General features: G+C 44.8%; 1 protein-coding gene across 1 annotated transcript in view; it reads left to right on the forward strand.

The window, feature by feature from the left end:
- Positions 1-1,319: 1,319 nt before the first annotated feature.
- The window catches only part of HIVEP1 (human immunodeficiency virus type I enhancer binding protein 1), a gene marked incomplete at both ends in the record, with an annotated part of 46,347 nt that continues 23,288 nt past the window's right edge, over positions 1,320-24,378 (forward strand). The window contains 2 exons of the mRNA XM_008946349.1: positions 1,320-1,373; positions 20,459-24,377. Coding sequence (XP_008944597.1) covers positions 1,320-1,373; positions 20,459-24,377 — 3,973 coding nt within the window. The remainder of the gene's footprint in view (positions 1,374-20,458; position 24,378) is intronic.

Raw genomic sequence — 24,378 nt, forward strand, 5'->3', positions numbered from 1 at the left:
AAAGGATTCTATGATTCTAAGTTACTGAAAGCCACCCATTTAAAATTCTTCTGAAGAAAGGACCATTTTCTAGAAACCTTGCATTGTACAGGAATAAGAGTCAGAGCGGGTGACAACCTCCTGAAGAAAGAGGTGAGGACTTTGCAGACCTGTCCTCCCCCTCCAGCCATGAAGTCTGGTGGTATTTCTTGAGCTGTAGCACTACTAAAGTTAAAGAGTTTTAGAATGAGTCCAGATATGTCCTATTCTTTTGATGTAATGTTCTAAAACCTGCTTCCTTCAAGAAAACAAAAAAAAAGAAAGAAAGAAACAAACAAAACCCAGCCAAGAAAAACAAAACAAAGAAAAAGAAACAAACAACCAAAAAAATATAAACAAACAAAAGAAACAAAGAAAAGCCTTCATGGGTGTTTTGGGAAGTGATCAGTTGTATCTGAAAGTCATGTTCCAAGCTCAGCTCTTGGCTGGTCAGACCACAGCTTGGTGTGGAGCTCAACCTCTCCAGTGCCACAGTGCCACCGCTTCTCAATAACACAACCTCTTATCCTGCAGCCACCCAGAGGACAGTTTGCTACCAGAAAGAACTCGATCTCAAGTTTTTATTCATTCCAGCTACCCCTTTTCTTGCTTCTTGCTCTGCTTGTGCAAACACACACGTGTGCAGAACAAGGTCTCCTCCTTCCTGGAGGATCTCCTGCGTGACAAACGCAGCTCCCTTCCCAACACCGACGCCTTTGGGGGCTGCAGGTGACCTGCAGAGAACAGGATGAGAGTAAAGACTCGAGACCTGTGTGCTCCTGTTGCACGTGTGGGAATTTTGGGTGGTTTCCCAGGGGAATAAGGAGGGGGTGACCACTGGCCCCTGTGTGACAGGGTCGGCTCCGTCGCTTCACTCAGCGAGTCCTGTTTGCTTTATGTCGCTGTGTTTGGTGCCACATTGTCTTGTTATAACAGCTTGTTTCAAAAACCTATTAAAATACTCCTTAATGCACCATAATACCTACTCTGAAGAGTCCCCTGGCTGCAAAAAATTATTATAGACAGTAAAAAGCTACAGTGGGATTAGCTGATGGCTGCAGAGCCAATGCCAGTGCTTTTGTTCCTGCAGTTCCATGTAATTTAATGTGTCAATAGCCTCTCTAATAAAATATGATAAAATTTTATGTGGCTGCATTACTCATAATGTACAGCGTGTTTATGTGTGAATGGTATCACTCCTAGACATAAACAGGGAGCTCAAGGCAGGTTTCAGTAAATGACTTTCTAAAATCTTGCATTTTTTAGATACGTGTTTTAATAACGACTTCTCTTTCTTGCAGACAAAATTGAAGAAGCACAAAAGCAACTTAATGGAACAGAAGACCAACAGAGAGGTAATAAACCTGAAAAAATAAATAGAATAAAAACAAACCCCACATTGGGATTCTGGAGGTTGATTCAAAGCCCTCCTGCATCAAAGACTCTGTTGGGCTGGGCGCTGGACGAGGCCCCAGAGGTGTCTGTCTGCAGAGCAGGGGCTGTGTCTGTAACACCCCAATTTTACTGAGGCACAAAGACTTTAAACACCCCAAGGAGCTGCCTCGGCTTGGGTGAGAGTGCTGAAGCTGGAGCCTTGGGGCTGTGCAGGAGTCTCTCCTGATGTGATTTCCCTCCTCATTAACGACCCTCGCTGGCTTATGGCAAGCAGCAGGTGATGATTTCTAAGGGATGTGGAGGAGGGATTGATCATCACAGGTTATTTTCAGAAACAGATGACCTGTGACAGATTAAATCTGCGTGTTTGAGCTTAGAAAGCTGGTGGAAAGTCGTTGCATTTCAAGGCTGGCTGACTGCAGTGGTACCTGGTTGGTTGTGTGCTAAAGCTCATCTGCACGCCCACAGAGATGCTCAGAGAGACAATGGGAGGGGAGCCCAAACAATACTTTGCTGTGCTACTACCTGGCCCATCCCAGGAGAGCTGTGAAAGGTCCATCTCCATGAGCATAGGCTCAGGTAGGAACCCAAATTAAGGACTCAGAGGAAAGGAGACCCTGTCTGGTACCCTTCCAGGGCTGTCCCTGCAGACTCTCTGCCCTCTGTTCAGGCATGAAACCCATCATGGTGAGCATCAGGAGCAGCTCTCCAGGTCACTTTTTGGGCTTTGCTAGCTGAGGGTGTGGGACACGTTGGAGGATGTAGGGGAGAAGCTTTGGGGGTTGAAAGGACTTAGTTTGGAATGTCTATGAGATGAAGCAAAGGTGGAAAAATGTGGGAAGCAGAGGGATAACTGAATAAAAGGGTGTTTGCATGCTAGCAGGAGCTGGCCAGGATGCTTGTCTGGCCATGTCCTGCTCCTGACCAGCACAGTCTGTCCTGTCCCGTCATCAGATTCCTCCATCAGCTCTGGGCAGACTGAGTTTCTGAGCCCAGCTTCTGGTGGCAATCCACCTTGGGCACATAGATGTATTCCCATTAATGGACCTCTGTCCTGCTCAGCCAGCTCAGGGGGCAGGATGGGGTAACTAGAGTTGCTGTGAGTGCTCAGTGTCCATCTGGGATCTTGGTAACGTGGTGTGTATGTGTGTCCTGGTTGGACCTGAGGGCATGAAGCAGCATCAGCCCCACTTCTCTTGGGCTGCTGGATTTGGCATGAGGTATTTTCCTCTGCCTGTACCCTGTGTCAGTGCTTTGCCTTGTTCTGGGCAGGCATTCACCTTTCATGGTAGTGTGCTGTCCTTCTGGCCTGTGGCACCTCTGGGAGCAGTGTTGTAAACTGTTGGTGCTCTGTCCTGGGATGAAAGTTTGTTATCTTGTGAAACAACAAACTTAAAAAACTTTTTAAAGATTAGAGAACAGAGGAAACATCCAAGTGGATCTCAGCAGGTTCCATCTGGTCCAACATTCAGCCTTCAGCAACAGGACATGCTGTTTAAGCACAGACACATAAACCTGGCCTCTTTCCTCAGGCCATTCCCCTCATGCTGTCCACAGATGTTGGATTAGAGGTGTCTGACTTGTCCCTTTAGTATCTAGGCATTCATGGAGCTGTTGTCCATGAATCCTTTTGGTGGAATGGTGTCTCCATCCAGCGTGCCCTGGCAGCAAACTGCAGAAGTTCACTACCAATCTCATTAAAAAGTACATTACTTTATCTTTTTTCCTCCATGTCCAATTTTTCTTCAATTTTCAGTGGGTGTCCCTGCTTCAAGCATTGTATGAGTTGTTAAACAGCAGTTCTCCAGTCACCTTATCCACTGCCTTGGTGATTTTATAGATCTTGTCCATATCTCACTCAGCTTCACGTTCTCCAAACCCATGACTGGTTTCATAAGTGGCTAGATGGAAACAGCACTCCTTCAAAAAATTACAGAGGCTTTTCAAGAAATGGGACATGCTGCTAAATAATTTGGATGTATTTTTGTTGAGTGGGTCATAGATGAGTGGTGTTGTCATTGAAACATTAAAAACTTGGCATGCAGCTTAAGACTGTCTGCTCTTGTTGCTGTTGGTCTTGCAAAAGTAATATTGCTCTGGATTATCTTTTCTGAAGGACACGTTCAACCTAAAGATGAGCAAACCTCTGTTTCAGGTATTGGGTCTCATGTATGGCCCAGTAAGATCTTTGCACAAAGGAAGAGAAATTCTCTAGTGTGATTTTAACCAACTTCTTCTGAAAAGGAATGGCTTGCAAGGATTTATGTGGTGGTGGCACATAGCACTTGGCTTTCAGCATCTCAGAATCAAAGAGACTGTTGCTTGATTTTTTTCCTTCTAACCTAAATTTGTATGGCTGGCAACTGAAAAATAGATTTTTACGTAGGAAATGGATATAGAAATATCTGAGAAATGAAGATTATTCTTTTAAAATGAAGAATGTCCTCTGCCATTGTTTTTCTTAGTTATTTAAAAGTCTGAATAGATGGATTTCTTGGTAATGTGAAGTAAACAAGATTTTTTGTTTGAGGTTTTAGACTCTGAAAGCCATGAGAAAAAAAAAAAAGAAAATACCTGTTTTGAGCTAAACAAGGAAACAAAAATGTGCACATATTTGCATAAGTTATTTTATATCACAGTCCAATGTGTATAGAGTCAGGTGAAGTATGGTTACATATTTTTGTTCATGTATTTTGTCTTTCAGTTCATCTGGATCACTGTAGATTTGTCTGTTTCCTGTCTGAAATGAATAGGGAGGGTAATTTTGTGGGTTTTCTCACAAGTTAACTATTGTTCTGTCACTCGTGGGGCTGCAAGTGGCACAGTGTCTTTGCAGGAAGGAGTTTTTCCTGAGTTTAATCAGGCTGGGTTTCTGCTGACTGGCATTGTGCACTGATCAGTCATAACCTTATACATGTGTGGGATTTAAGTAACATTTAATTGACTACAATGATATGCATTTAACACCTCATTTTGCCATTAGCTGTAGTAATCCAATTAAGAGCAAATTGGAATAGGACTCTATTAAGCATAGAGGAGACAGTAAATGAGCAGCCAAGAGTTTCCAATTGGGCAGACTTTGGTTATTTAGTATAAAGTTGCAACTAGGGGGCCTACTTTTTAATTTTTTTGGAGTGATAGTCCACAAATAGATTCAGCTTATGGATGTTCAGCTGGCCTCTGCTGAGACCAGGAAGATGTTTGTTAGGGACCACGCTCACCTTCCTGCTCAGCATGTGGATAGTTCTTGTGTCATTTCATTATCACTCAACTGCCCATTGCTGCTATGAATTTTCAGCAGGAGAAGCTTGTGTTGATACCATAGAATTATTTGGGTTGGAAGAGATCTTCAAGATCAAGTCCAGCCATTAACCCACCACTGCCAGGTCACCACTAAACCTGGTCCCTAAACACCAGCGTATCTCCCAAGGCTGTTTTACACCCTGGAGGTGCCCCCTTTGGGCTTGAATTTCCTCTGAACACATCTGAAGTGTTGAGTTAGTGTGACAGAGAAGGTCTGCCTCCCAGGGAGTGCTTCACCTGGTGTTCTTTAAAACCTGGAAGGGATGGTGAGCTTGAACTACTGCAGATTTCTCCTTGAGACAGCAGTGAAAGCTTTCTCTGATGTGGCACCCAGTGGGTATCGTGGGCTGGAAAGCAGTCAGCTAAATCCACCTGCTTTATCTTTGATCTGCCTCTGGCCATCCTCCTAAGGAAACCATCCCAAGAAAGTCTCTCTGTCTTCTCCCTTCCAGACTGGTAAAATCAAGTCCTCTCAGATCCTTGTGATTACCACAGAGGCTTCTGATTTGATCATCCCCAGAACCAGTTCAGCCACTGAAGGCCAATATGAAGCTCTGTAAGCATTTGTTTTCTTCTTTATCTGTTGTAGCAGTTCCCTGCCTGTCACAGCAGTCTGGCCCCTAGGTACATCAGCCCCACCAGCACCACCATGGCATTCTTTAGGATGAGTGGAACTAACTTGGTTATCTCCATACTTGGCACCAGCAATGCTAAGCCTGCTGCCTAAATCTCATCTCTGCTTCTGAAACTGTTCAGGGGGCTCAAGTTGGTGACAAACTTCAGCAGCACCAGATTTGCCATAAAATGGATGGCAGATCCCCAGAAGAACTATCTCACAGCCTGGTTTATTCTCTGCATTGCCCACCAGTCCTGGGGTGTCTCTGGCTGGTAGGAGTCCTCTTCTGCACTCAACTACATCATTTCAGACAACTGCTCCTTGAGGTATCACAGCCAAAAGGATCAATGATAAATGACTAGGTGGGTCAAAAGGTGGATTTCCTAATTCTCCTCAGTTGTGGCAGTTCCTGTGTTCTGGGATGGTCTGGGGACACGTGTGTTCCTCAGCCTCATGGCAGTTTGGACTTCCAGACTGTGTGGTTGTCTGTCAGGTGTGAATTCATCCCTCTGAATAAGCTGCTGTTCTTGTTCCATCAAGTTTTTGACTTTCTGCAGTGTTTTGGTTTCACCTCAGCAGGGAACTAAGCCCCACACAGCCCCTCACTCAGTCTCCCCTGAGGGATGGAGGAGAGAATTGGAGTATAAAAAATGAGAAAGCTTGTGGGTTGAGATAAAGGCAGTTTAATAGGTAAAGGTAAAGCCAAAGCCCCACACACAAGCAAAGCACACCAAGGAATTCCTTCCCCACTTCCATTCAGACATCTCCAGGAAAGCTGGGCTCCATCACTTCTTGTTGGGAAGACAAACACCATCACTCTAAGCATCCCCCCTTCATCCTTCTTCCCCTAACTTTTTATATCCTGAGCATGACATCATGGTCTGGGTCATCCGTTGGGTCAGCTGAGATCAATTTACTCAAAGCCTGGAAGGACTGACTTCTTGAACACCACCTTTCCTTCAAGATCTACACTCCAGAACATGGGCCAGGAGGATCCATGTTCTGGTGGCTCTTTCTGCAACAGTACTCATGATCTCACCCCCCAAAAGAGACAGTGTCATAAATAGCAGAAAGGAATAAGCTGTCAGTTAAGTTCCAGATGGGTTATGTTGGTCCCCCCCCAGCTGACCAGTTCATTTTGGAGTACCTGCTTGAGTTGAAGGGATGGGGTCTGTCCTTAAATTGTGTTAAGGTTTATTTAGCACATCTTTGAGTCTGTCATTTCCTTATCAAACAAGTTGCTACACTTCCTCACACTATCATTTTCATGCTTCTTAAAGAGCTTTTTCAGTTTCCTGCCTGTGGCTGGAGATGCTGCACGTGGAATTTGAAGATGAAGCCACCTATTCTCCTGCATCCTCAGTGTCAGATCTCAGCATAGCTGTTCACTTCTTGGTCTGTGAAGATGGATTTCTAAGTTGCTCTCACTTCTTCCAGAAGTCCAAGCAGTTGTGACAGGTATCTTGATAGGGTTCACTTCCAGAGGTACCCCAAGTTTGTCCCTAAGACAGTATCAGAATTTCAGCCAGATGGGTTCTCTTCCCAGAGTCTCATGCTCTCATATTAGTAGTGCCCTCTTCATTTGAATCCTGAGATACAGAAGCATTGTTGGCAGGTCCAAGAGTTTTGTCTGACTTGATCAGTGGTAGTTTAAATGCCAGCAGGATCTGTTACTGAGAAACCACCAAGACAGAACCATTCAAAGCCCTGCTTTGGATTCCAGCAAGGTCCAGGCAACCTCTGTGGTGCTGTTGAGAGTGACTTTTATTTCCAGTGTCTGTCATGGGACTATCTAAAGCCTCCATCCACACTTTCCATGAGTGCTGCTCTGTCTCTGGAGCCTTTGTAAGACTCTCTGCTCACTTGCTTAGGTCCACGTATAGCTGAGTGGAACCAGCATTATGTGGAGGTACATTTGAGCTGTCGTGGAAAGAAGGAGTAAAGGAAGGAGAGATGATGTTCTAGCAGCAAATATTCTCCAAGATGCACAATCCCCATGCACATATGTTCCCCTCCCACACTTGTAGTCCCTTCAAAGTAGTGTGTTGGCATGGAGGAGAGGCAACTGAAATTAAATGCCCTTTACCTCGTTTGCCCATCTGCTGTTTTTGAAATGGGATGTTATTTCTCTAGTAAATTGAAAGGCACTGAGATTTAGGTGAGGAAGTTTGTCATTATAAATAGAAGCATGAGTTTTTAAGTCCAGAAATGTAGGTTCTGCTGCAGATTCATGGTAGACATATTTTTGTATCTTAGGAGTCCTTCCAAACCCTCTCTACATTATCATCCCTCTTGTTCAACAAATGCATGTTGTTGACAGAATTGTAGAGGGAGTTTCAAATACACAATTACAAACACACCAGCTTTCTCCCTAGGTAAACCAAACTTTGCATGCATCACACCTTAAAGATTGATGCCCTTTCCACCTTGCCTTGTCCCAGCTTGCAGATGACTCTGGTTGGCCCACCATCTGGCCTTACAGGAGCAGCCAGGTCCCTTCCCTCCCCTCCCCTCCCCATCCTGCTTCCTGCTGTGGCACCCTGAGTGCTGGTGCTGTGCCCTGCTCCCTAGGGCATCACCTGTGTTCTTTTGTTCAAGGGAAGCAGAAGAGATCAAACAGAAACCTGGAAATGTGAAGCTAAATGATTTCAGCATTTTGATTTACTGGCTCAGAGGGACTTCACCCTCCACAGATGTTTTTCCTGTAGGTTTGCAAGCCCATGAGCTTACTGGATTCTTTGCTGCTGTGCTGCCCATGTACTATCATTAATCCAAAACATTTTCTGCTTTGTATTTGTAGGAAACCATGTCTTGCTTTTTGAGCAAGACATGGAACCAAGATCCAAAATTTCATTTGATTCTTTTCATCTTTCCATCCTTATCTTCAGCCACCACACGGGCTAGAAATGCAGTGGCTCTAAATGGAAGTTGCAAGTGGCAGTGGTGTCCTGTTGGCCACTTAAAGCTGGGGAAAGGATTAGTTTGCCTTTTTATTTTTCTGTTGACATACACCAGAGCTTACCTGCCTTTTACTTCCCAAACGTTCCAAGCAAGCTGGCAAAGATATTTCATGCAGTTCAGTTGTGCCTTTTCCTGCTGTCTGATTTCATGAAGTGTCTGTCTCTACATTAGAACATGGCAATACGTGTGTCTGGGAGGTAATTTGTTGAAATTGTCCTGTCTACGTCAAACACTAAGGCTTTAAATCAAGACTGAATCATCTTCCTGAAATATTTACAGCAGCTCAGACAGCTGTGATTGGCTTAATGCAGGAGCTGTTGGTATCTGTAGCTTGTGTCATGCAAGAGCTCACATTTTCATGAAGTCCCATCTATTCTTCAAGTCTCTGGTGTTTTCACATTGAGGGAACATTGCAAGCTGCTAATAACCACCACGACAAGTCCCTTCTGTCTTCAGGGGCTTGAGCCCACCAATGACAGTGAGAGAACTCTCCTGACTTCTGTGGGAGCAGGAACAGGCTCTGGTACCATTTAACCTCATTTTCATTGATTTTTTCCTCAATGGTTAATTACATTTTAATGTCTCCTTTCACCAGTGGGGGCAAACTGATCGAAATGGAGATGTTTACATGCTCTTTGCTTTAGAAACAACATTAGAATATAGGCTTAACCCAGGGAAGCTTTCTGCCTCCTGAAAAACCCTCCTGGGTTGTGAGTCACTATCTGTAGCTGTTATTTCTATTTTAATTTCCTTTGGTTGGTACATTTAGTTTAGACTACTAGCAGCTGAAATCTGCTGGGTAAATCCACTGCTGGTGCTAGACACAGTGAGAGCTGGTATTGTTTTGACAGGCAGACAAACAGATTTACAATTTTAAATTGAACATTTCATCCTTTGGAGCGATTAGGAGAACTTGGTTAAAGCATTAATGGGATGTTAAACTAATAGTATTTTGACTTTCCCTGACAAGCAGAGCAAATTTTTTTTTGAGTGACAGTTCAGCAAAAGAGATCCCAGCCTGCAGGTATCATTTTCAAAGGGGCACTGTACAAATTAACTTGGTAAAATACTTGTTGAAAAAGCATCTTCCTGATAGTAAATGAAAAGTGGCTGTTCTAGATCACAGTGCAGGGTCTTGTTAAATGACTGGTTATTTTCAGGGATGGCAACATATTGAGCTTGACCCCACTTTAGTGCCTGGAAGGATTTCTTGCAAGATTTTAAAAGCTGAGACCAGAACAAGCTCATTTTTTTGTGCTGGGAGGACGCTGAGCTAACGAGGTAGCTAATTTGAGAGTCATACTTACGCACGAGTAGTAAATGCAATAGGTTGCTAATTTTAGCTGATGTGAGCTGGGAGCAAGCCAGTTGTGGGAACACAAGATTTTTCACTTAGCTTCCTTGTAGCCTGCCTTGCATATGAGTAATGAAGGTTTTTTTCTTACTTTCCAGGTAATCCTTTAGCTCAGGGAGTTGTTCATTTCCGTTGGCCTCCTTCTAAAGGGAAAATAGAAGAGATAAATAGGTGGTGAGTTAGATACAGTGGCCACTCTCTGGTGGTAATATGCTGTAGGCTGACCTGGATGGAGTCTTTCATGGGAATCTCCTAAAAAGGTGCATGTGTGAGAGGGAGGGAAAAGAAAGCTGTGGACAACTGTGGAAAAGGGCAAGTGAGGATAGGGGAAGGAAGAGACTCAGTAGGATCTTCCATGGATGCCAAAGCAAACCTACCCTAGGGGAGATCATCCTTCCCACCTCTAGCACAGCAAACCAAGCTCCCATGGTTAGGACATTCCCAGGGTCTAGATTTCCATCACATCAACTTCTCCAGCTTTTGTTGTGTTCACAGCACCATTTAGTCCTAAAAGAAAGACCTTCTGTGCAAGACTTTTCCCCCTCACTCTGCCAGAACTCCTGTTCCTTTCCCTGTTTCTCAATGGTACAGTTGTTAGGTCTGAGCTCTTTGCTGCTCCTCGTTTCTCTTCAGTTGCTACAAGCAGTATGGAAATTGCTCCATTTGATCCCTGCTTTTCAAATGGAAGATTACATTCAAAAACACAGAGAATGTGACTAAGGAGCTTGTTCTGTTTGAATGTTGTTGTGCCCAAAGAGAGTTTAGTTAACGTCCTGTTCTTTCATTCTGTTGATTTTTCCCCTCAGACTCATGTTTGGGGCTTTTCTATTCAGTATCTCATCTGACCAGATAGCAGTTGCTCTTTGCTGATAACCCTTAAACTGGTTGTGGTTTCATGAGCTGTTGTAGAATTCTGCCTTTAATGGCCTTTCTTCTTCTGTGTGTGAGGAGCAGAAGTTGTTCTAATGATTTACTAGCCAGATCCTAACTTTCCAGTGACAACTGCTAATCCTTCAATTGCAAACAGATCATTCAGTCATGAAACTGTTCACAGCATTGCCTGATGTCCAGGGAGGATTTCCAGATGTCCTAGAGGTATTTTGGTTAATTTCTAGCAACATGCTTTCTCTAACTGGCTTTGTTTAAACAGCTTTAGTCTCACGTGGGTAACTGGGTGGAACTGGTTTCTGGTTAGGCTTTGACTGGGAGCTCTTTTATTTGCCTTTGGGGAGACATCTTGTCATTTTTCATGGCCTTGGAGTGCCCAGTGAGGAAGAACTTCTCAGGCTGGGATTGCTGGTGGTGTTAGCCACTGTAACATCTCTGCACCTGCTCCTAGTCAATGTTCTTTATCTGAGCAGCACCTAAGTGATTACTTTTCTTAGGTTAGTGTTAAGGCTTCTGTGTAGATTAGGAATATCATAGAATACCAGGTTGGGAGGGACCTCAAGGATCCTCTGGTCCAACCTTTCCTGGGAAGAGCACAGTCTAGGTAAGATGGCCCAGCACCCCATCCACCCCCCAAAAAATATAGACTTGTTAAATGGCTGTCAAGCAAAGGCACTACATAAACTCCATAGGGATACTTAATATAGTAAATATATTTTTAGGTTTCTTTCTCCATGTTTAAACTACTGTAGCTTATTTCCTTGCTGAATGTTCATACATTGACATGTTGTGGGGGTAGTTAGGCATTAACCATAGCTGTGTGGTTGGCATTTGCTGTTCTCCTCTGTCTTTCAGTGAAGTGCTCAAGTCCTGTGGAACTTCACAGTGGTTCAGCCTCTGCTGGTTCCTTACACACATAATGGTGGGAAATCTCTTATCAGTATCAAATGTCATATTTAATTGGATGTCTTTCATGCTAGGCAGGAAATTAACTCTTTAAAAAGTCTGTTTCCCTTTGGCTAGAGATTTTCAGATGTGCTGAAATGCTGCATTTGATTTCTGATCACATATGGATGGTGACATTTCTCAGCTGAGGCTCCAGTATTACCTCAGTGGTCAGATGTCCATTGATGTTTGTGGTCTTCCTCATGAAGCATACTGGTTCCATGGCTAAAAACCTGCCAGTTGTTGCTTTCTTCACTCAAGCCACAAAGCAAAATGCACAAAATGAGACCAAGCTTTTGTAAGGAAAGTCTTGGTCTTGTTAGTGCAGGGTAGTTATGTCCCTAGACCCCATCACAAGTCTCACTATCAAGATTGTCTTCATGGGAGTAGCCACGACTTGAAAAGAAGCCCTCAGAAAGACAACTCCAGACTGCAGCTTGTCATGTGCTCTTCCCCTGTCCCCCAGAGGAGCTGGCAGGCCCTCAGGCCTGGGCTCAAGCTGCATCCCAGGGGAGCTCCCTGACAAGCCCACATGGGTGCCTTGGGGTGAAGGTGTCTCACACCTTCTGCTCAGGTGTTGTTGCACCATGTGCAGAGCTAACCCTCTCTGCCCTGGCTCCTGGGGCCACTGGGGTTTCACCCAGCACCTGAGGAGAGCCCAGAGAGCATCTCTGTAGCTGTCACTGGGTCACTTACTAGGTTCTGTGTCATCTTGGTGAGGAACCTTTTATGTTTGGAATTAACGAGTGGATCATTTCTGGGTCTCTCTCATCCCAGCTTCAATCAGTCTGGGAAGTTGCTCTCCCCTTTCAGCTTCAGTGTATCTTTGCAGCTCAAGCATGGGTGAGAGAGATGCTGAGACATGGAGCCTGAGGAGCCTCTTGCCCACTCCTACACCAGCTCTTCCCTCTAGCCTGCTAGTTTAGTGTTTTAAACACTAAACTAGTGTTAAGTGCTAAAAGGTATTGTGTGATTTCAGGAAAATGTTACTCAAAGACAAGAGATGCTTCTCCTTTTCCTCAGTGTTACCTTCAGAGTGACAGTTGGCTCCTGTTAGTACAGAATTAGTGGAAACAGGAGGTGGTGGAGTTTAAACCTTACCATTTCTACTAAATGCTATTAAATAATGTCTGTTCTTAACTATTGCTTACTTCTGCTAGCCAGAAATACAGGTATTTCTTGGATTATATTTAGTTGAAAACTAATAAATTGCACACAGATAGACTTGGATACAAAGCAGTGCCAGCCACATCTGGAGGGATCCTGTGGAACAAACAGTGTTTTGGGATTGCATTGGTTTTGTGGAGGTGCCTGTTAGTTTTGCCATCAGTGAGAAGAAGCGTGCACAGAATTTACTGGTGGGATTTTTTTGGTGATAGAAGCTGTGAGTGGGAAAAGGAATTAAGGAACAAGAAAAGCAGGATTACTGGGGATGTTCTTCCCCATGTAGCCACAGAGTGTATCCTTGGTATGGATCCTTATGACTTTAATAAGATGGAAACCTGTAAAAGCATGCAAACAGTATATAAATATGAGCAAAGGTACTTTGCAGACCTTCACCTTCATGTATTCCAACCTCATAACAACGGAAATTGGTTAAAAAAAATGTGATAAAATTACTTCTGTTACCAAGTGACTTGATTTGGGGACAACAGGAAAGCAGTGGATGTCATTTTTTACCTTGCTTTTAACAAGGCTTTTGGCACTTTCTCCCATTATGTCGTATCCAGCTGAGGGGGTTAAGGTCTGGATGGTTGGACAGTAAGAGGAGTAATAAGTCTGGTTGCAACAGGTATAAATGCAAAGCCCTGCACTGGGGATTGGAGGGTGCTGCAGGGAGACCAGCTGGGGACTGGCTGACCAAGGAGCATCTCTGTGGAAAGGCCCTGGGGGTATGGGTGGTCAGGGAGCTGGGCTTGAGCCAGCAGCCTGGCAGCAAGGGAGGCCACGTCCTGGGCTGCAGGAGTGAAAGCATGACCAGGAGATCAAGGGAAAGGATTATCCTCTCCCACTCAGCAATCCTTAAGCATGTTTAGCTGTTGTGTCCAGTTTGGGGCCCTGCAGTGCAGGAAGAACATCAGAAACTTGGAGTGAGTTCAGAACTTGGACACCACAACTGTCAGGGCTGGAGTACTTGTGCTGTGGGGAGAGGCTGAGGGACCAGGGCTCACTCAGCCTTGAGAAGAGGTGTCTTGGGGGTGGTTATCAAGAAGGTGGTGTCAGGCTCTTCACAGTAGAGCATGGATGAAAGGCAACAGGACTAAGTGGAAACAAGAGGCACAGACTGGCTTGTGGCCTAGGAGGACTGTCAGCCACGAGGATGGTTGGTCACAGAGGCTGCACAGATTCTCTCCTTGGAGAATTCCAAGACCCTACTGGCCAAATCCCTAAGGACCCTGGTCTGATTCCATAGCTGGCCCTGATTTGAGCAGGAGGTTGGACTAGAGATTTGCTGAGGTCCCTTCCCACATGAACTATAAATTCAGGAAATTTAGTGGTCAGGGTACTGGTTATGATTTCTTGGTATATATATCAATATACATTTTTTTCTACAATTACCTTTAATATGTGAAATTGAGATACAATCCTTTTCTGAGCTTACAAGAGTGTGATGGTAGAGAGCATTAAAATTGAATTTGACTTCACAAAAATGAGTGTTATAATTGAGGTTGATGGCACTGCTGAAATGAGGGCTGGTGCCACATATTAACAGAGGTGAACCTTTCCTGGAGCTCGTGATGGTAGAACCTCTGCTATTTTGGTTCATAATGAGGAATTATGCTAATGAAGTAGTTGTTGCAGTATGAAAACCTTTTGTGAAGTGACCCTTCAAGGAGGATTGGGGAAATTCTCTCTTGCTGTCGTCCAATGCAGTGACCTTTGCTGGGTCATGTATCGACCCAGAGCTTAGTGTTGTGCATTAAAAACACCAAGAAAAATAATCATGTGTTTCCAGGTAGTGTGAAATGATGAACCACACTTCCCTGACCCATGCCTTGTGGAATGGGCCAGTATTTGCTGATGCAAACAGATGTTGGCATAGAGGAACACTTGCTCCAGTCCCATCAGACTGCTTTAGCCTTTGCATGTCAAAGCTCCACCCTGCTTTTTAACACTAATTAATGTCAAATGGTGATTTATGTGCAGGTTGAGTGGGTTTTAGGGGTCCACTGTGTATGTTTGGACAGGTGTTTGCAGAATAGAAGCTCTTAAACTTAGATTAAACCTCCTGACAGAGGTTCCTAAGTATTGCTGCTGACTTGGAGTGCCCCAAGTTCTTTCTTGCCTCCTGCCCACTGAAACAGGGAGTGACCACCCTGTCACCATCTCAAGGAGTCTGAAGTTAAGCACCTGAAATAAGACTCTTAGAATTGTTGGTGACTGACTTATCAATTCTATTTGTGCTTAAAATTAAGCATGGTGCTTGGCTTAATCTTGTTCAGATCTTTCTGTTGACTTGTTGGCTGTGAACTTTTTCATAGCTTTGTGTGTGGCTGATGTAATCAAGGGGGTTTTCTTTGGGTTTTTTTTTTTTATGCTTTGGAAAAACTATAATTTTAGGAAAAGTGTTTATGGCTGTACTTAACGTGTAGGAGGCAGTAGGAAGCTGAAGAGGTAATTTAATAAAAACCTGCAAGTTTAGTTATTCCCTGCTGCATTTAATGTAAGTTCTGGTGGCCTTACATTTGCCAGCAAGACTCACTTCTTTATCTCATAATGATGGTCTTTACTTATTTATGGAAACAGACCCAGTGGGGTGATTCATGAGTGCTTTCAATAGTTCCAGTGAAATCAAAATTAAATAAGTATTGGATGAAGAATATTTTGAATAGCTGAAGACAGAGGGAAGCTTAGCTTTAATCAGAATAAGCCCCTTAGTAATGGTCTCTCTCTTGCAAAAGCCTTCCATCTTTGGATCACCACCACTGTTAGGTGTCAGAGGAACCTGTTAGCTATAAATTTAAGACATCAGTATTTGGATGCTTTCAGAAGAGGCTTGATCTTCCTTGCAGTGCCCTGCAAGCCCAAGTCCACATTTAGGAGCTAAAGTTCAGGCGCTTGGCTTTGCAAATCTGGTCTTTGCCTGTAAACCTACAGTGGTTTTTTAAACTCCTCAACACCAGGTGAGGACGTGGGATGAAATTTGGGCTGTCCATAGGTGCAGGTAGTGGCTGCTTGCTCCGTGTTGCGTGGTAGCACCCAGGGAGAAGGGAGCTGGCTGCTTTGCTGAGGTTCCCTCATGTCTGCCTTTATTTTAAGTGCAAGCACGTAGCTCTATTAGAAGGGAGACAAAGAGAGTGGGTGTTATAATAACACGTAGGCTTTGAGACAGGCAGTTCTGGAAGTGACTTAAACAAAACCATTGAGATCATTTTGTCAAGACACTGCCTGGTGCACCAGCAAACGCTTCGGCAGGCAGAAATCAGCTGGGTTATACCTCTCCTTTCTGTGCTGCCCGAGTTCCTCTGCCAGAGTGCTATCTACACCATCACACGTGGGTTCTTTAGCTCCATTTCCTGTGCTTAGAGCAAAGTGCAGCAGAGAAATTAGAGGTGAACAAAGTCTTGTATAGAAACGTCGGGGTTTTTTCCTCGTTGTGGTTTGAAGTGCAGAGTTTGTACTGAAGCAAAGGAACTGAGCAGAGGATCTCGATAGCAAAGCAGAGCACAGCCAGCCAGGCAAAGCACCAAAGAGATGCTCTGGTGGCCCTGGGATGTGGGCTGAGGAACTTCATGCTGTTTCATGTAACACAGCTTATGAAAAAGCTCCTTTTTACACATCTGACTGAGGTGACAGCGCTTCTCAACATCACTTCACCACCTGAGGCAAAGGGAATTGCCACCCACCGATGAGAAGGGCTGTGTGGTTGCAGAGGGAGGCGAGCAGAGTGCCATGGAGCAGCAAAGAGAGAAAGAAAAGCAAGTCAACTTACTTTTCCATTTATTTTTTTTGTCCTTCCTCCATATGAAGATGCTTTTACATTCCCTTTGTTCAGTGTCAACTTGTTAATGTGAGTCCACAGCTCTGGCAAGTTACCATGCTCCTGAAAGTTCATAGCTCTGACAGGCAGAGGAGTGTTTAACATTCTGGAACTGATGCTTTCCACCCATTTTCTTGTTGCCTCTGGAAATACTGATGCAGTTGATCTTTGTGCAAGCATGTAGCTGTAGATTAACAAACGTGTGATGGAATATCTTCAACATAAACAAAGCATACAAAACCAAGACTTAGACAAAAGGAATGAGAAGCTGAAAATAAGTGAAACAAAGTTGTCAGGGATTTCTTTTTTTCTCCCAAACATGCTAGAAATGTGTTACTAGCAAGCACAAGGTGAATGTTTCCATTAATAATAAGGATTTTGAAATTATCTAGGAGTAGAGCACAGGACTTAAACTATTGTTAAAAGACTTATAAAGCCATTGCCAAGAAAGGATATTTTACAAGATTTTGTAGATGGCACATTGAAGCAAACCCAGAACTCCATCACAAAAGATGTAGAGTCAGAAATACAAATGAGAGGCTGGTTCTCATGATTTCCATAGGCTGGAATTTTATTGGTATAGAAGCAGCACAATTAGTGGTTGTGAAGACTAAAGAAAATTACTCTTTCTGTATGTTATTCACTGCATAACTTGCCTCTGTTTATTAGTTTTTCTTCCCTTTTCAATTTCCTGAACAATTTTTATGGCTTGGCATGTGTTGAACAACATTTTTAAAAAGTAAAGCAGTAAATGGATTGTGGAAAATTCTGATCTGGGACTCATAATGAATTCCTATTTTTCATTGCACGATTGGTAGATCAGAGATACTTTTTTACTTTCTTTAAGGGTTTCCTAAGACACATTCCATCTTTTAGGTGTGCTGGTTTCCAGTTCACTAGGATGGTGCTTGTTCCTTTGCACTAGATGGTTGAAAAGCAGGACTAGTAGTGATTTAATGATCTGAGGCATCAGGTAGCAGCACCATTGGTTTATACTGCAGTAACTGAACGATCCAACACCTTGGTCTTCCTTTGCATGTGTTTCTCTGCTTGGATGTTCACAATTCCCAGTGCTCCTACCTTCCCAGTGATGTGTCATTTGCCCAGTTCTTCCCATAGCACTCCAGTACAGCCACTGGCAGTGTGATGGGTATGGAGGTGTGATTGCAACGGGGTAGAAGCTGCTGTGTGTGCATCAAAGGAACCAAGTTACTTACGCTCAATTAGTGTGACCATGCTGCAGAGAGATGACCAAACCATGGCTGAAAGCAGCCTTTATATAATTACCTTGTTATTTCCTCTCTGGTTCATGTAAAATTGATTCTTGTTGTTGCTGAAGAAAATACACTTGCAGTAGACTGAATTTTAAAGAAATCACCAGTGATAATATTGGTGAAAACTTAGTGTAAACCACTTGTTAAATCGTGAAGCAATGGGAAGTACAAAACATTGTGATAGAAGATTGCTCAGCTTTGAATATCTTAAATGTAATATGAATGAGTTTTGGTCATAAAGCAATAAATGCAAAATTTATTTAAAGGTTAGGTGAATGATGGCTGCAGAAATTTTGCTGGATGCACAAAGGAAACACCAAGTCCCCATAGCAAGGATTTGGAGTTCTTGCAAGGGATTCAACCATCTCCTTCATGGGACTGCTGAATGTGACAAATCAGTCTTGCTCCTCACAGTTACACTTCCTCAGGAGGGATGAGGGAGGAATGGATCAGGTTCTGCAGAACTTCCACATCTGCAATGTATTATGTGTGATGTGTAGACTTCAAGCTTGCAGTTTGCCAGGAGATCTCCAGAATATCTGTTCACCCTAGATGAATATTTGTCTACGTTAAGCTGGCATTGAGTTGGTAATGGGATTTTGAACTTCCAAGTTTCTGGCATTAGCACACACATCCTGGGTGGGTTATCCTCTGGAACAGAGAAAACATAACATCTTCTTGCTTTCCTTTCCTACTGGTCACTTTGCATTCTGTGCTGCTGGAGGAGCTTTAGGAATTGCCTGGGTTTCCTTCTCGTGGATGAGTTGGTGATGGGATTTTGAACTTCCAAGTTTCTGACATTAGCACACATCCTGGGTGGGTTATGCTCTGGAACAGAAAAAACATAACATCATCTTGCTTTCCTTTCCTGCTGGTCACTTTGCATTCTGTGCTGCTGGAGGAGCTTTAGGAATTGCCTGGGTTTCCTTCTCGTGGAGCAGGAATTCCACCCATGGTTTGTCAGCTCCCATGTGCCTCATCAGATGTATGCCATGCACTGGCTTTCCTCCCACCAAAGCTCAGGAGCCTGCTGGTGTTCCTGCAAGAGGATAGTCTTCATGCCACTCGAAGGGGCCTTTGGATTGATGAGTACTGGGAAGCCTGAGCTCTCTCCACTTACCTCCTTGTGAAGTCAACTCTGAGAAATTTGTCTCTGTATATGTTATCCTTGGTTCAGTTTTGGGCCCCTTGCTACCAAGAAGGACATTGGGGGGTTGGAGCGTGGCCAGAGAAGGGCAATGAAGCTGCTGGGGAAGGGTCTAGAGAACAAGTGTGGGGAGGAGCAGCGGAGGGAGCTGGGGGTGCTGAGCCTGGAGCAAAGGAGGCTCAGGGGAGACCTTCTGGCTCTGCACAGCTCCTGACAGGAGCCTGGAGCCAGGGGGGGGTCGGGCTCTGCTCCCAAGGGACAAGGGACAGGAGAAGAGGAAACAGCCTCAAGTTGCCCCAGGGGAGGTTTAGGTTGGATGTTAGGAAAAATTTCTTCACCAAAAATATTGTCAAGCCCTGTCCCAGGCTGCCCAGGGCAGTGGTGGAGTCCCCATCCCTGCAGGGGTTTCCAAGCCGTGGAGATGTGGTGCTGAGGGACATGGGTCAGTGGGGACCTGGCACTGCTGGGTTAACAGCTGGGCTTGATGGTCTTAAAGGTCTTTTTCAGCAACAGGATTTACATCAACTGAATATTTGGTTTCCTCTGTACTACCAGTGATGGTTGCAGAAACAGTAGCTATGAATGAACGTACATTAGGAAAGTTGTAAAAAAAAAAGTTAAGTCATTAACAAACAGATTAAATACCACACTGAGGTGAACAAAGGTGTGTAACATCAGATGTCTATAAAAAAAAATAAGGTTGTGAATATCAACACTGAAGTTCAGTCTGTTTTTTTTTCTTACAGGAAATTGAACTCTGTACAAATATAAGTTCTTGCTGCAAAATTATTCTGCTGAATAATGCTCCAGTTCATTGGCTCTTCACTACACCCCTGAGACTCCATATGCATACTTGCTTAAAATCAGCAACAAGTGTAGCTAGTAATGAAATAATTCAACTTTTTAATTTTGTTTCATGATGCAGAAATAGAGAGTCATTTAAGCGTGGCTGATTTTATTCATCCACAGTAGTTGCTCATCTGAAATGCTCTCGAATTTCAGTGATTGGAGCTCTGAAATACAGTATTTGACAGATGGTGTGGGTGGTTGTGCCATTTCCATGATACATCTACTTAAAAATACAGCCATGAGGAAGTTGTCTTCATTCCTTGACTATGGCAACACAGAGATGGAAAAAGTGACAAATACGACATGAAAATGGATTTGTGTCTTGGTTCTTCATTTTCCTGCTATAATGATCTGAATTTTTAAACAAGTGCAAGAGAGAGGTTTCTTTTTACTCTTCTGAAAAGGAGCTGCTATAAATGCTAAAATATTCCTTCAGTAGCCTTTCTTTTATCTCCTTTGAAGCCTCTCCAATAGTGAATTACTTTTGTAATGTCTTACAACATCAGTTAGAAAGCATTGCTCTTTTTAGATGAAAACAAAATAGATCTTTGCTAGATACATTTACTGTTAAAGAAGACATTGGAGGCTGTAGAAATGGACAGTCCTGTTGCCCAGGGCTTACTGTTGAAACTTGGAGATGAAAGAATGACATAAATGAAAAAAAAAAACAACAAACCTGCATTATCCAGTTTTAATATTCTTTTTTCTTCTCTTTGTGTTTCAATAGAAATCACCGATGCTGGTACTAGAGGAACCCAAGATACAATTAAGGGCGTGAAACGAAAAAAGATCGTGACTGAAAACCACCTAAAAAAAATACCAAAATCGCCTTTGAGAAGCCCTGCCGAAGCCAAGGTGAAGCAAAATGTAGACCCTTCACCTCTGAAAGCTCTTCCAGATGCCTCTGAACATGCACAGGATCACCTACCTGTGCAGAATGGAAACCAATGCACCAAACAGAACGGGGGAGCGCTGAGCAGTGAGATAGGTGTGGAAACCACCGCCTCCGAGGCGTCCGTGCAGACCAAGCTTTCATTGGCTCCTCAGTCCCTAGATCTGGGTAAACAGGCAGTGGAGGATACTGCTGCAAACCAACTGAACTCACCTGAGAAGAAATCTCTCTCCAACTCCTCAAGTAAAACAAAGACTGACGCTAATGAATGTATTAATTTTGTTGACGGCGGTACGTCAGCCCCGTGTACACGCACCGCGTTCGATGTCTTATTAAAAGCTATGGAGCCTGAACTGAACACCTTAGCACAAGAGTGCCCCTCTTATGGGATGCAGGTAGAGAAACTGAGACCAAATAAAACTGTAAGCACCTCTTCTAGTCTCACGTCCAATACGGTGAGCGTCCAAAGTCAGTCTGCTTTGTCACAGCATGAGTTTGCAGGTGGGCCTCACTATTACTCGTGCACGTTAAACAACGTGCATGTAGCAGCAGCAGCCAAGACTGGACAAGCACCAGGCCAGTCAGTTTCTCACTCACAAGACCTTCTCACTAAAACCAGTCAACAAAATCACCAGGTTGTTGTGTGTCCAAGTTTCACTAGATCGTTGGTGCAACAGCAGAGTCAAGACAACCCCAAGCTCCAGCAGTTATACAGCATAGCAGTGACTTCGTCTGTCGTTCACACCTCATCTTCCAGTGCAACTCAGGTTTTTCCTCCAAACCAGTTAGTAGCCAGTTCGTCTTCACCTCTGTCGATCAGCACCTCGAATTCCACACAGCTGTCTATAGGTCCCGTGTATAACTCAGCCCAGATAGCATCAGTCGTAAACCATGGTGTAGAGCAAATATGTAACCTCCTGAAAGACCAGAAGCCGAAGAAGCTGGGGAAATATGTCTGTGAGTACTGCAACCGGGCCTGTGCCAAGCCCAGCGTCCTCCAAAAGCACATCAGGTCCCACACCGGCGAGCGGCCCTATCCCTGCGTGACCTGTGGCTTTTCCTTTAAAACCAAAAGCAACCTCTACAAGCACAAAAAATCCCACGCACACGCTATCAAGCTGGGACTTGTCCTCCAACCAGATGCAGGAGGCCTCTTCTTGTCTCACGACTCGGACAAAGCACTTAGCATCCATTCGGACGCGGAGGAGAGCGGCGAGAGTGAAGATGAAGGCACTGCTGATGAAAGACAAGATGATCAAGAACTGGAACCTGCCCAGATAGCAAAAGTCATTTCGAGTGCAGAAACCTTGCGGAAGGGAAGCCCCGTCCCATTGAGCAACCCAGATTGTATACCAGGTGACTCTTCCTTACCTGATGCAGAACCTCAAGTAAGGGCAGCTTTACCAAAAGTAGTAGTTCACCCTGTAAATGTTTCCCCATTAAGGGCTGACAGCCCAAAAGTAACAGAACCAGCACCCGAGCTCGCTGCAGCACAGAGGAAAGGAGATCTCAAAGTGACAGCTCTTCAGTCAAATTTAACACACACAGCCTCATTCAAGGAGGGTGATGTCAAGCAGCACCAGAAAGCAGAGATGGGCCTGTTGGAGGAACAGCTGGGATCCGCGGTAGGAGCGGCACATGCTCAGCTCCAGAGACAACAGGCGACCGATGGCTCCCAGGACCAGCAAGGAAAATGCCTTTTGAGCCCCAGAAGTTTGGGTAGTACTGATTCTGGGTATTTCTCTCGTTCTGAAAGTGCCGATCAAACCATGAGCCCACCAGCTCCTTTCGTAAGAGGAGTGTTGGCCTCTGAGAAAGATTCAAGCAAAAACCTGCCCTGTGGGCCGCGAGCGAGCGGCGTGGTGGCATCAGTGGTACAGACTGTCTGTGCCGAAAAAAATCTGATTCTCTCGGGCCAAATGCGACCTCCCATGGCAACGAAAACCCTGGAGGAGCGCATCTCAAAGTTAATTTCTGACAACGAAGCCGTTGTGGATGACAAGCAGTTGGATAGTGTGAAACCCAGAAGAACGTCTCTTTCGAGGAGAGGAAGCATAGATTCACCCAAATCCTACATATTTAAGGATTCTTTCCAGTTTGATTTAAAGCCCATGGGAAGAAGAACTAGCTCAAGCTCTGATATACCAAAGTCTCCTTTCACACCCACTGAGAAATCGAAGCAAGTTTTTCTTCTCTCTGTACCATCCCTTGACTGTTTACCTATAACACGAAGTAATTCCATGCCTACGACCAGTTACTCAGCAGTACCTCCAAACGTCATACCTCCCTCTCATCCCCTTCGAGGAAGTCAGTCCTTTGATGATAAAATTGGCTCTTTATACGATGATGTTTTTGTATCGGGACCTGCTACTCCTCTGAACCAAGGTGGACATCCTCGGACCCTTGTTAGACAGGCAGCAATAGAAGATTCTTCTACTGGTGAAAGCCAAGTTCTTGGACCGGTGCGATCTGTAGAAGAAAGTTATCTGGGATGTAATTTATCAAACGAATCTTTATTGCAAAGGAGCAAGTCCCTGGCACAGGGATCAAATGTAGAAAAAACCAAGAAGTCCCCTCAGGTGCGAGGCACGATGTTTGAGTGTGAGACCTGCAGAAACAGATACAGAAAACTGGAAAACTTTGAAAACCACAAGAAATTTTATTGCTCAGAGTTGCACGGACCTAAAACTAAAGCAGCAATCCGAGAGCCTGAGCATAAAACTGTTCCAAACAGCACGCAGCCTCAAATCCTACACTACAGAGTCACCACTTCAACGGGTGTGTGGGAGCAGACACCCCAGATAAGGAAAAGAAGGAAGATGAAAAGTGTTGGCGATGATGATGACCCCCAGCAAAACGATACGAGCGTACCATCAAAGAACACAGACGGCCAAAGCAAGCCAGCAAATTCCTCTGGTCTCTCAAAACACAGCGCCACAACGGTGGTGGGATCACAGAAGCCAAGCAACCTTCTCCTGCAGAGTTCCCAAGTCCAGCTGGTGGCTCGGGGCACGGATCAGACGGCCGAGCCAAAAACAGCCCCTCTCTCTGAGAAGCAGGCAAGCCCAGCTGTGCAAGAGAAAGTGGAGCTGAAAAGGCAAGGGACTGGCATTTCAGTGATCCAGCACACCAATTCCCTGAGCAGAAACAGCTCCTTCGAGAAGTCGGAGTCCTTCGAAAGGTTGTCACCCGTGTCCTCTCAGGAGCCCAACAAGGCTGTGAAGCACCGCTCCTTGAATACCATCGTCGTCCAGGAGGACAGACACTGTCAGCTGAACACTCCCCAGCATCCCCAGCCCCTCTCATCAGAGCCACCTCGAGGGGAGCTTCAGGGAGCCCAGGCCGTCCCTGCCGAGCGAAGCGCGCCGCTCCAGCCGGCGAGGCTGGTTCGCCAGCACAACATCCAGGTGCCCGAAATCCTGGTGACGGAAGAGCCGGACAGGGAGCAGGAAAACCAGTGCAGCGAGCAGGAGAAGGCAGAGAGGTTTAACTGGCCGCAGCGCAGCGAGACGCTGTCGAAATTGCCCACGGAAAAGCTCCCACCGAAGAAGAAGAGGATTCGCTTGGCCGAAATGGAGCATTCCTCTGCCGAGTCGAGCGTTGACTCCACCCTTTCCAGAAGCCTGAGTCGGGAGAGTAGCTTGTCTCATACCTCCAGTTTCTCAGCCTCACTTGACAAAGATGACACCCTGAAGGTTGAGAACCCTTCCAAAGCGGAGCCTGTTAGTAAGTCAGAGTTCCTGATGATTCCTGCT

This window comes from Merops nubicus, unplaced genomic scaffold (genome assembly GCF_000691845.1).
Source record: "Merops nubicus isolate BGI_N331 unplaced genomic scaffold, ASM69184v1 scaffold3608, whole genome shotgun sequence".
Lineage (NCBI taxonomy): Eukaryota > Metazoa > Chordata > Aves > Coraciiformes > Meropidae > Merops > Merops nubicus.